The sequence below is a fragment of the Schistocerca nitens genome, chromosome 6, assembly GCF_023898315.1.
Source record: "Schistocerca nitens isolate TAMUIC-IGC-003100 chromosome 6, iqSchNite1.1, whole genome shotgun sequence".
In the NCBI taxonomy this organism is placed as follows: domain Eukaryota; kingdom Metazoa; phylum Arthropoda; class Insecta; order Orthoptera; family Acrididae; genus Schistocerca; species Schistocerca nitens.
The window spans coordinates 389519342-389532750 of NC_064619.1; the positions used below are offsets into that span (position 1 = coordinate 389519342).

The following is a 13409-nucleotide window of genomic DNA, read 5'->3' on the forward strand; positions in this document are numbered from 1 at the left end:
TCTTTGCAATAAATATACATCAAACAGATGTGAAATTGTAAAAAGTTGCATGAACGTACGTAACCAAAATGTGTGCTGGAGTGGGGTAATATAAGCTTGAGACTAGTAGTACTTCTACTCACCATTTACACACGCAAATCATGGTCAGGCTTTGTTTTAGCTATATAGTCCTTGAAGTACTTGTGTATTCTGCAGACTAACAATTACTTTGTGTACAATGGTATATAGAATTTTGACCACTGCGGCAATTTATAATAATTGATTGGCAACTCCATAGTGTCCTGTGCACTACGACCAGATAATGGGTATACTTGGAAGGAGAGACAGCATTGGTCGTATATTTTTGTTTATTATCGCAAAATCGATTTTCGGTCAAGTGACCGAAAATCGATTTTGCGATAATAAACAAAAATATACGACCAATGCTGTCTCTCCTTCCAAATTTATAATAGTAGCACACCCATTGTAACACTGTTAACATTGTAACAAGTATTCTTGTAGATGGATTACCTGCACTTCATGCAGCTTCAAATTATAAAACAGGGTCTCTTCTATCTTGTCCACCTTGTATTACTTCATGTAACAATGCTCAGTTAGCTTCAAATATCATGTACAAGTAACACTCTATGTTCACTTACAGTACATCAAGTTATCAACCACATTATAAGTTGCAGAATCAGAGGAAAGCTATCCAACAGCAAAGAGACACATCCTATACAACCATACTAATGTTTAATTACGGTGTATCTCTCTGAACTGCTCTACCCTGAAACCTACACCCATTTGGACATCTCTACTGTATTCATCCCTCTGCAAATTTTACCCCTACATTTACCTCCACAACCAAACTGATGATTCCTTGATGTCTCAGAAGAGGTCCTATCAATCAATCCCCTCTTTTAGTCAAGTTGTTCCACAATTTTACTCCCTCACCCAATCCACTTCAATGGCTCCTCATTAGTTATTCAATCTGCTCATCTATCTTCAGCATTCTTCCGTCCGTAGTATCACATTTCAGATGCTTCTATTCTCTTCTTGTCTGAACTGGTTTTCGTCTACATTTCACTATGCTTCTGTTCTCTTCTTGTCTGAACTGGTTATCATCTACATTTCACTACAACTGCATGTTTGTTGCAACGTTTGTCTTTGGCTCAGCTGTCCCACTCACAAATGAAGCACAGCATTTTTGTGTCACTATATTGTTGATCAAGTAACTTGCCAACTACTTTCAAATCCCTACATATTATCCAACAATATTTTTCAACTTTCACATATTTCAACACAGTTTTGAGGTTTTCATATGTCTCCTTATATTGACTGAATGGGCAACAGGTATTGAAGCAAACAAATTTGCATTATGTAGAAATACACCTCTCAGGCTACATTTTGATGAGTCTATAAATAACCTCCACAGATTTTGATCATAAATTTCGTTAAAGAAAGTCAGTAAACACTCTCAATATCATAACAAATACCATATGGTCTTCTTCTTTAAATAATTCCATTAATCGCTTTTCTCCATTCCAGCACTAAGATAATGAAAGCCCAGATAGTAGAAAATGTTTTGCTTTTAGCCCTGGCCCAAGCAATACGGCAGCATCTTCTGTCAGATTTAGGTCATGAGTTAAATCATTTAGTTCATTTTGACTAAATAATTCTGGTGCAGAATCTTCTCCCCACTTGTGATCATCATTATCATCACATTCATTTTCTGAGCTGTTTTCCTGTTGCAAAGCTTCAAGAATGTTAGGTGGAGTTGGAATACGGAAAGATTCACTATGTGTAACTGGTCATAAGGCCAAAGAAATATTGGGATATTTTATATCCTCCTTAATTTTTGCATTATGACCTTTATTGTTAACCACATAAAAATAACAGCCATATATGATTTGTGGCTCCCTAAAAGGATGGGAATTGCAAAAGCCACTGATTTCCTCTTCCCTTTCTTCCACAGTCTCAATCCCTTAACACATGTACAGCCTACCTTGTATATTCAGTCCCGTAACAAATGTACAACGGCATGACTTTTATGGTGTCCAGTTTTTGTCTTGACCACCAGGTTTTTGGTATAAGACTTGGTGGTTAAGACAAAAGTTGGGCATACCAAAGTATCTTTCAGGAAACTGTTAATGTCCTGTCTTTGCTTAGCAATTATATAGCTATCACAAACATAACAGAATACTTTTGGATTATTCAAACTCTTGTGGGAACTCATTTCTAAGAAACTGCAAAACTATATTTAATAGCACAAATATAACCTCACAAGACTACATCATGTCAACAATGAACTAAAATTTCCTGCCTAACAGCCAGGTGGGCATGAAAAGTGAAACCAACCACTCCACCTTACTGACATAAAAATCCCTAACTTGCAGAAAATTTTCTATCTGTGGTTTAAGTGAAAAATTAGTTTACTAAATTTGTGAAAAATATGATAGAAAGAAATCAATAACAGATATGAGATTAGCATGAAAAAGTACTCCAAGAAAGAAAAAATTATGCAAAAATCAAAACTCGTGTTGCTTGGTATTATCAAAAGCTGTAGCAGCAGACAGATGGACCACATTGCAGTGTATCACTTCACAGTTCAATTATGGACAACAATAACAACCACACCAATAATTCATGAGCTACCAACCAGGACTCCCCCCACACTATTGGGTACAGAAGCCACCACCCCACACATATACCTCTGCTCACTACCCACCACAGGCCTCAAAGATTGGCACAGGGAAAGAAACACATCAATTGGATTCTCAAGGTACGGAAAAAAATCAGTTGGACTGTTGAGTCAGTGTACAGACTGGTACATGCTGACGTGAAGGTATCATTATGTGATGGGCACCGATTTAGCAGACAGAGGTGGTATTCTCATGTAAGAAATGAAATGGATGCACTTACTATTATCTCTCAACAACAAATAATACAGCATTCTGCTGTTTAATCAAATGCACCTGAGAGTTTGGTTACAGTAGCTCACAGATGACCCATACCTCCAGAAAGACAACACACCATACCTATCATTCCTAAACTGTGCCAGAATGATTAGATGATATGAGAGTGATTATGTGGCTGCTCACAACACTGGTCCTTCATGCTACTGAGCACAACAGTAATGTCACTGAGCAAGTTATGCAACTCTTGGAAGCATTTCTAATCCCCTACCCTCAGTTGCAAGTGGTGTGTGTGGAGTCACAAATTAAGATGAATTATCAATATGTTTGTGTCTTGTGAACTCCGTGGCATGACATCACCACTGTCATCAGAGTGAAAATGGGTGCTTCACACTACAAGGTAGGTGTGTCTACTTCAGTTGTACATGGGTGTAAACAAAAGTTATTTTTGATAGTCAACAATGACCTGAACTATTAATGACGAAGACATTCCCTGAGACAGAAATCAATAAGAAATACATCAATTCAAGAAGATATGTAGAGGTCATCATCACAGGATATAAATGATATTTTATTGAAAAACAACAGTTTCATATGTTTTTACAACTTTGCTTTCCAAGCAGTTTCATGGAAAGTTACAGGTACTTTCACTGTATCTTCTACAGGTGTCTAGAAAGATATATTACTTCACATGATAGCCAACATAATTAAACTATACAGAATTAAAAGTTCAAACAACATAAAAATATGCTTTCAACACACTAAGGTACTTTGTACACATAATTTGTACTAAAAAACCACAGAAACTGCTTCCCACTGGCCCAACAGCATGACTACTCAGTTGAGTAGTGTCAATATATGGTTTTCAATCACCTGCTGTGCTGTGGACAAAGAAAATAAATTAAAAAAAACAATATAGTATACACTACCTCAGGCTCCAAATACAGCCAATGAATATACACTGAAGAGCCAAAGCAACAGGTACATCTGCCTATTATCGTGTAGGGTCCCCGCGAGCATGCAGGAGCATTACTACAATACATGGCATGGACTCAACTAATGTCTGAAGTAGTGCTGGAGGGAACTGACACATGAATCCTGCAGGGCTGTCCATAAATCCATATGAGTACAAGGAGGTGTAGATCTCTTCCGAACAGCAAGTTGCAAGGCATCCCAGATATGCTCAATAAAGTTCATGTCTGGGGAGTTTGGCAGCCAGCAAAAGTGTTTAAATTCAGAAGAGTGTTCCTGGAGTCACTCTGTAGCAATTCTGAATGTGTGGGGTGTCACATTGTCCTGCTGGAATTGCCCACATCCGTTGGAAAGCACAATGGACATGAATGGATGTAGGTCATTAGTCAGAATGCTTACATACGTGTCACCTGTCAGAGTCATATCTAGATGTATTAGGAGTCCCAAATCACCCCAATTGAACACGCCCCACACCATTACAGAGCCTCCACCAGCTTTGAAACTCCCTTGCTAAACAAGCAGGGTCCATGGATTCATAAGGTTGTCTTCATACCCGTACATGTCCATCTGCTCAATACAATTTGAAATGAGACTCGTCCAACCAGACAGCATGTTTCTAGTCATCAACAGCCCAATGTCTTCATACCCGTACACGTCCATCTGCTCGATACAATTTGAAATGAGACTCATCCGACCAGACAGAATGTTTCTAGTCATCAACAGCCCAATGTCGCTGTTGACACACCCAGACAAGGTGTAAAGATTTGTGTTGTGAGTCATCAAGGGTACACAAGTGGGCCTTCAACTCTGAAAGCCCATATTGATGATATTTTGTTGAATGGTTCGCACACTGACACTTGTTAATGGCCCAGCAATTTGTGGAAGGGTTGCACTTCTGTCAAACTGAACAATTCTCTTCAGTCGTCATTGGTCCCGTTCCTGCAGGATCTTTTTCTGGCTGCAGCGATGCTAGAGATTTGATGTTTTGCCAGGTTCCTGATATTCACAGTACACTCATGAAATGGTCGTACAGAAAAATCCCCATTTCACTGCTAACTCAGAGATGCTGTGTCCCATCACTCACTGCTGACTATAACCCCACATACAAGTTCACTTAAATCTTGATAACCTGCCATTGTAGCAGCAGTAACTGATTTAACAACTGTGCCCTACACTTGTTGTCTTATACAGGTGTTGTTGACTGCAGTGCCCTATTCTGTCTGTTTACATATCCCTGTAATTGAATACGCATGCCTATACCAGTTTCTTTGGCACTTCAGTGTATAATTATACACTATATAATTATGGTAATATATATATAAAAAACAAAGATGATGTGACTTACCAAATGAAAGTGCTGGCAGGTCGACAGACACACAAACGAACACAAACATACACACAAAATTCAAGCTTTCGCAACAAACTGATGCCTCATCAGGAAAGAGGGAAGGAGAGGGAAAGACGAAAGGATGTGGGTTTTAAGGGAGAGGGTAAGGAGTCATTCCAATCCCGGGAGCGGAAAGACTTACCTTAGGGGGAAAAAAGGACAGGTATACACTCACACACACACACACATATCCATCCACACTATCTGTATTAATTAGACCATCTCAGACTCAATTTCTGTAGCCTCTCTAGTAACGCAATCCCAGAAGAAGGAAGACTGCCCATATATATATATATATATATATATATATATATATATATATATATATATATATATATATATATATGAGAAATTACTTTTAGACCAAAAGGAAAATATCATTTCCAAATTTTTCTCAGCCTGACTGATTAATGGTGTACTTCGAAGTATACAGCCAAGTTGTTATTTCCATTTTTGTAAAATATTTTGACAATCATCCCAGTCATCGTCTTCAGATGCTGTTATGTATACTCTCTGCCTAGATTCAACATAGACTGTCTGACTTGTGGAACTTCTGGGTCATGTCTTAATTACTCCACAATATTTTAGCAGACAGACTTATTGCCAACTTCAGGTGGTCCCTAATGACTGCTCCTTTGCTACTGTTGGCATCCTATATATGTCAGCTTTAGTCTTTCCATCACTCTGCTCCTGTTGCTATATCTGCGGCCGCTGTTGTAGGTTGTGGTTGTGGTGGTGGTGGTGGGGGGGGGGGGGGAGGGGGGGGATAATGGTGCCAGGCTCTGAACACTGGTCTCCAGTCTCACACTATCGCTGTCAGGTGTGGACCTTACTGCACGGAAACACTTTTCTTTCTGTAGGCTCAGTGCAGGGTTCCACATATGACTCATTTGTAGGCCACTATCTGTATTAATTAGACCATCTCAGACTCAATTTCTGTAGCCTCTCTAGTAACGCAATCTCAGAAGAAGGAAGACTGCCCATGTATGTTGATGTTGCCATAATCAATGGAATGACCAGTTTTTATACTATGATTAGCCATGGCTGATTTGGTGGGCAGGTGTAATTTGGTATAGCATCTATATTCACAGCATCTCTCTTCTACCATGCGTATAGTTTTCCCACTGTATGCTTTGACACAGTGGCAGGGAATTTGGTAGACACCTGGTTTGTGAAGGCCTCAATCACCCTTCACTAAGCCCAATAGCATCCAGGTTTTAGGTGGTGGGCAACATACACGTTTGATATTATGTCGCTCCAAGATCCTGCTGACAAAATGTTAACTGTGTATTTCATCCACACCTTAAAACCCTGACACTACTATGCTCAGTGAAGGATGATCTAAACCTTTCCAAACCAGGGGTCTGCCAAATCCCCTGCCAGTGCAGCAAATAATCCATTGGAGAAAATGTATGCACAATAAAAGGGAAATGCTGTGAACAAACAAGTCACACCAAATTACACCATATCACCAAATGAGCTGTGGCTGACCATGGTACGAAAACTTGCCATTCTATGGATTACAGCAACACCAAATCACTTTGGCAGTCTCCATCTTTTCTGGGATTGTGTGATTAAACAGGCCATTTAAATTAGGGTTCATGATGGTCTCATTAAAAAAGATAGTGAGCAACCTGTGACTGAGTCATGTGTGGAACACTACACAGAGCTTACAGAAAAAAAGCATTCCTGTACAGTGACATCCACACCCAACAGTGATAGTGCAGATCTTGGAGATCAGAAATGGGATCCAGGCACTGCTACCCCGATCACTGCCACCAGCCACACATATAGCAGTTGGCCTGGGTGATGGAGGAAGTAATGGCCATCATATATAAGACACCGACAGGAGCACAGAAGCAGTCACTAGGTACCACCTGAAGTTGGCCACAAGTCTGTTCGCCAAAATAATATGATATGACTGGGCCAGACACCCGAGTTAGGAATACATTGGGAAAAACATCAGGTGGGACTGCACAGTTGGAGTCCAGGCAGTGAGTACACTTAACAGGACAACTTGAGGCATCTGAAGACATCATCTCTGCCGGTCATTGAAATAATGTGCAGAAATGGAAACAACAACTTAGCTCTACATGCTGAAGTACACCATTAAAAGGAAAATATTTGCATCCTTGGACAATAATTTTTTATTAAAATGAAAACTTTCAAATGAAATACCATAATGGTTTAAAGTACAATCCATTAATCACCTTTGTATGTGTGTGTGTGTGTGTGTGTGTGTGTGTGTGTGTGTGTGTGTGTGTGTGGTTGTTTTGTGTGTGCCAGTGATCTGTCATCTCAATCACAGTTACAACACAGGAACATATTTCCATTCACATACAGTTGATCAACATGTGGCCCATAGGCACAGACATCTCACAGCACAGACACTAGATCAGCTTTTGAGCTACTATTCTTTTTATAATGTAAACCCTCAATCTCACAAACATAACCCCACAAACATCTGACAATGGGTGTGGCACCAATGTTACCATGGTCACAAGTGGGAATGTTTGGGTGCCCATATAGTTGTTTGTGTGTTTGCTTGCACCAGAAAAAGAGCAGTAGCTTGAAGCTGGTTAAGCCTCTGTGGTGTTATTTGTGTCTAGGCACCATACACGAATGATTACTTTTTCTCATTATTATTTATTTTTTCTATCCCTGAATTTCGGTTATTTTAGAGTTCAATATATTTCATCATTTAAGAACTGCCAGTCACTATGCATATAACAATAAGTCCACAGATTCTTCTCTTAACAACACTGTAATTGATCTACTATTTTACGAGTGATGTCATACCCACAGTTCTCACATCATAGACATTGCAGGATATCTAGCAATGTGGTTCCACAAGGATGTGTTTATGAATGGAAATATGCAACATCCTTCCTAATTAAATTTTTTTACTAGCTGATTACAGAAAATATAATTTCAGCACACTTAAAAATGGACGAAATGTTTCCTCAGTTTTAGCGATCAACAGTGATATGAACGATTGAGATATATGGGAAACAGAGCAATAATGACAGATATAGGAATTTGCAACAACAGTGGAGATAGATTTGACATACAGATTAAGATTGCATTCAGCACAGTACAAGGCAAATGTCACCATTATGCTGCAACATTAATATACCTTAGAATTGTCTTATCAAAAACATAATACACAGCCTTAACACTTAAGAGCCAGTACATGTAAAAATACAAGGTTTGGCAACCTGCCTCAAAGTATCCTCTTGTCATCTCACTGGCTATATTGATCGGTCAAGGTCATTATGTGCTGTACAGAGTGATACAACCGCCAATGCAAGGTCTCATGAGTAAATGACAATAGCAGATTTACAGCCTGCTGTGGATCACCTCAGCTCACTTTTCCCAATTCACTGAAGTGTAGTACATGCCCTCCAGTGGACTTATTCATGATGACCTTGCGATACTTGGTTACTTTTTGGACACTGATTACAGACAGGTCTATTTTCCTTCACTCTTCACTTTTTCATCTGACTGCATGTTGAGCTTACTGTCAGTGCCCCGATGGCATATGCATACACCAAGAGGGTGGTTCATATTAAACAGCTTCCCAGCGTAACCAAGGTTTTGAGTTATTCAGTGAATCTCCAGAGTACTTTAACAGTCTGAGTACCAATTCTGAACACGATTAAGTTTGCAGGCATGCTGCAAACATTCCATGTTTTAATATATTATTATTAGTTAGTTAATTAAAAATATTCTTTATTTGTTTATTATTATAAACAAACATTCTTTATGTGTGTTTTTATTTTAATTACTGGTTTAGTTATTCATTTTCATTGGTTTAGCTTAGTTCCTTATCTCCTTTTATCTTTACTCTCCTGTAAAACCGGGATAATATAAATATTTTGTTTTAATAGCCACAGGAGAGCAAGAGATGTATTCCACCACAGTGGTAATCTCACAGAAATTCCTCATCGTTATCTGCTCCACCTGAAATCTCAAAACCTTTACTTGCTACGCATTTCGTTTGGCACAACTATGCTATGTTGTTTGACGAGTCTGGATGATAGGTCCAACAATTTAGCAAGTTATTAATTCAGAGATAATCTCTCGACCAATTCTGACCGTGGAAAATGCAGGTTCACACTATCGTTCCAAATTTCACCTCCGAGCGATCTACTTGTCATAATATCTGTACTGTGATAGTTAACTAATTTCGGTATGGAGATATACAGACCTTGAATACTTGGTGTTAATTACTGGATTTTCTTGTGCAAAAAACTATTTGAAGATTTACTGCGAGGGTAATCCCAAAAGTAAGGTCTCCTTTTTTTTTTTTTTTTTTTAATGTACAGAGACCTGTTTATTTCTACAATGGTTTACATCAGTTTACAGCTTGAATGTTTAGCTATTTTTCGACATAGACGCTGTGGCAGTTTTTGTATGCCCATGTCATACCAACTCGCCGCCATGCTGTTCACAAAGTTATGAACATCTTCTTTCACCTCATCGTCGGAGCTGAATCGCTGTGACCACAATTAATGCTGACAGGTACTGTGAGACTCTGAAAAAACTCAAACGGGCAATTCAGAACCAAAGAAGAGGAATGTTGAGCAAGGGCTTACACATTCTCCATGACAACACTCGCCCACACTTTGCTCGGCCTACCGTTGCTCTCCTGCAGCAGTTCCAATGGAACATAATCACCCACCCACCCTATAGCCCTGACTTGGCACCCAGTGACTGTTACCTGTTCCCTAGGTTAAAAGAAGATTTGGCCAGAAAGCAATTCAGCTCCGACAACGAGGTGAAAGAAGAGGTTCATAACTTTCTGAACAGCATGGCGGCGAGCTGGTATGACATGGGCATACAAAAACTGCCACAACATCCACAAAAATCCATTGACAGAAATGGTGATTATGTCGAAAAATAGCTAAATGTTCAAGCTGCGAACTGATGTAAACCATTGTAGAAATAAACAGGTCTATGTACTTATAAAAAAATAGGAGACCTTACTTTTGGGAGCAAGTTATTAATTCAGAGAAAATCTCTCGACCAATTCCGACAGTGGAAAATGCAGGTTCACACTATCGTTCCAAATTTCACCTCCGAGCAATCTACATTGATCTTAAAATAAAACCCGTGTGCTAAATTTGTAATTAAATTAAAGAAGAAATGCATCCATATTTCTACATAACATTATAAGAATGAAATGGTAAGTACTTAAAGATTTGCCAAAAATGCCCGGGATTCTGTGACATGCACATTACAAAGGGCACCAGACTGAAAACTGTTAATTGCCAAGAGATATCCACCTCTAGCAGTCTTTTATTCTATTTGGTTCAAAAGGTGACAGGATCTATTATTTTCTATGATTTATTTTTACTTAATTAGTGCCCAGTACAAACAGTGTTGTTGAACAAGCAGTTATGCAACATATACTGACTGTAATTTTACAGGTGTACTTTCTCAACATTCTCCTTAACTTGTTTACATATTGTTTTCTGACAGGAATCCTACAGTAGGAGGAAGAATAGATAAGACAGTTACAGTAGATCGTGGGCTTAGTAGTGGAAATGAGACAGAAAAACAGACTAAATTCCACAATAAATTCCACAATAAATTCCGCCTAGTAATAGCCAAAACACTGTTAGAAAATCACAAGAGGTGGAAGTATACGCGGACAATGCCTGGAGTCAAGGGAAGATTCCAGATGGTCAGACATATTCTATATCAGGTATTGCATTGCAAGGTGTACCGACAAGCACATTAGTACTGAATTTACAAATGATGGAGAGTACACTGAAGCTTAAAAGAATCACTCAGAAGAATCAGTGTGGAAAGAAGTTGGATACTGAAGTACTGATGAATGATGAGTGAGTGAAATTCTCTAAAGCAGTAAATACTCAGATAATGAATACCACAAAAAAAAGAATGGACACCTCTAAATAAGGTAGTCACAGAAATCAGACAGCCAAATATAGGTGTAAGAAAGGTAACTGCCAAGAAACTTTGGGTAACAGAAGAAATCCTTCAACTGATTAATGAAAGGAGGACATACAAAAATGTTCAGAAAAAGACAGGAATACAGCAGAATGAGACACTAAGCAATGAAATAAAAAAAAGAGAGGGCAGGCAGGGAAACCAAGATGAAGAGTCTGCAAAAAAAAGTGAAGAGAGTGAAACAGAAATGATTTTTGGAAGGACTTATTAGCATGTTGAAATGTCACAATACCTTCAATGGAATCAAAATAAAAGGTGTCAACATTATAAAACTGCAAGAGGAATTACTTGTTAAATGTAGGGGAGAGAGCAGATAGGTGGGAAGGCTATGTTGAAGCCTCTACAAGGGGGAGGAACTGCCTGATAATGTGATAGAAGAAGAAATGGAAATCAATATGAAAGATGTAAGGGATCCACTATCGGAGTCAGAATTTAACAGAGGTTTGGAAGCCTTGCGATTACATAAAGTAAAAGGCACAGACAAATTTCTTTTGGAATTTCTAAATTCATTGGGTAAAATGGTAGCTAAATGCTATTTAGGTTGGTCTGTAGAACCTATGACTATGCATACAGAGTTTCAGAAAAATATAATCCCACAGATAGAAAGAGCAAATAAATACAAGAGCTGTCACACAATCAGTTTAATGCCTCATGCATCAAAGTTGCTGACAAGAATAACATGCATAAGAATGGGAAAAAATTGAGGACCTGTTAGGGGCAAACAGTATGGCTTAAAGAAAGGTAAGCACAACAGAGGGACAGTTCTGATGTGCTTGATAATGAAAGCAAGACTTATGAAAAATCAAGACATGTTAATTGGATTTTTCAATCAGAAAAAACATTCAACAATGTGAAATGGTATAAGATGTTTGATATTCTCATGAAAATAGATCGCAGAAATAGGGAAGCTGGACAGCATACAATATGTACAAAAACCGGGACGGAAGAATATGAATGGAAGATCAAGAATGATGTGCTTATATTAGAACAGGTACAAAACAGGGATGCACTCTTTTGTCTCTACTGTTCAATCTATATATCAAGAGAGCAATGATGGTAACAAAAAAGTTTCAGAAATTGAATTAAAATTCAGGGTGAAAATAGTAAGATGAAATTGTTATCACCAGTGAAAGTAAGGAAGAATTTAAGAGCCATTAAATGGGATGAACAGTCTAATGAGCACATGCTACTGATTGAAAGTAAACCAAAGAATGGGGAGTAATAGAAATCAGGTTAGCAATAAACTTAACATTAAAGTTGGGCACCATGAAGTATTTTAAGTGAAAGAAATCTCCTAACTTGGAAACAAAACAAAACTTGACAGACCAAGCAAAACATACACAGAAAGCAAACTAGCTCAAGAAAGAGAATTTTCCTGGCCAAAAGATGACAACTAATATCAAACTTCAGCCTTAAAAATGGTTCAAATGGCTCTGGGCACTATGGGACTCAACTGCTGAGGTCATAAGTCCCCTAGAACTTAGAACTACTGAAACCTAACTAACCTAAGGACAACACACACATCCATGCCCGAGGCAGGATTTGAACCTGCAACCGTAGCGGTCGCGCGGTTCCAGACTGTAGCGCCAGAACCACTCAGCCACCAGCGGCTGGCTTCAGCCTTAACTTGACGAATAAATTTCTGAGACTGTACATTTGGACCACAGGATTGTATGGAAGTGAATCGTGGACTGTGGGAAAACCAAAAAATAAGAGAGGATCAAAGTGTTTGACATGTGGTGGTATGGAAAGATGCGGAACATTTGGGTGGTCCTTTAAGGTAAGAAATGAAGACTTTCCAGGAGAATCAGCGAGGAGAGGAACATGTGGAAACTCTGATAAGAAGACAGAACAGAATTATAGGATAACATGAGTAACTTCTGCGGTACCGGAGTAAATTGCAAAGGGTTAAAACTATAAGGGAAAGATAGAGATTGGAATATAAAAATTGCTGCGAATGTTGGTGGAAGTGCTAAATGAAGACCAAAGAAAAGCGTTCCCCTTATCTGTGTTACTCAAAGTAGAATGCTTTTGGCACTGTGGGTATGCTTCTTTGGTGGCCTCTGCAGCAGTAAATTTTTGATAGCTCATGAAACTTTCCATGATAACGTTATACACACCAAGGAGTCAACAAATTAAAATAAAATTCTTAGGCATGAAGCATTTTCTGTAATTTCTCA

At 38.7% G+C, this 13409-nt stretch overlaps 1 protein-coding gene across 1 annotated transcript in view; it reads right to left on the reverse strand.

The window, feature by feature from the left end:
• Window positions 1-3444: 3444 nt before the first annotated feature.
• LOC126262385 (ankyrin repeat family A protein 2-like) overlaps window positions 3445-13409 on the reverse strand; it is a 43541-nt gene continuing 33576 nt past the window's right edge. Inside the window, exon 5 of the mRNA XM_049958984.1 lies at window positions 3445-3775. Coding sequence (XP_049814941.1) covers window positions 3732-3775 — 44 coding nt within the window. The 3' untranslated portion in view covers window positions 3445-3731. The remainder of the gene's footprint in view (window positions 3776-13409) is intronic.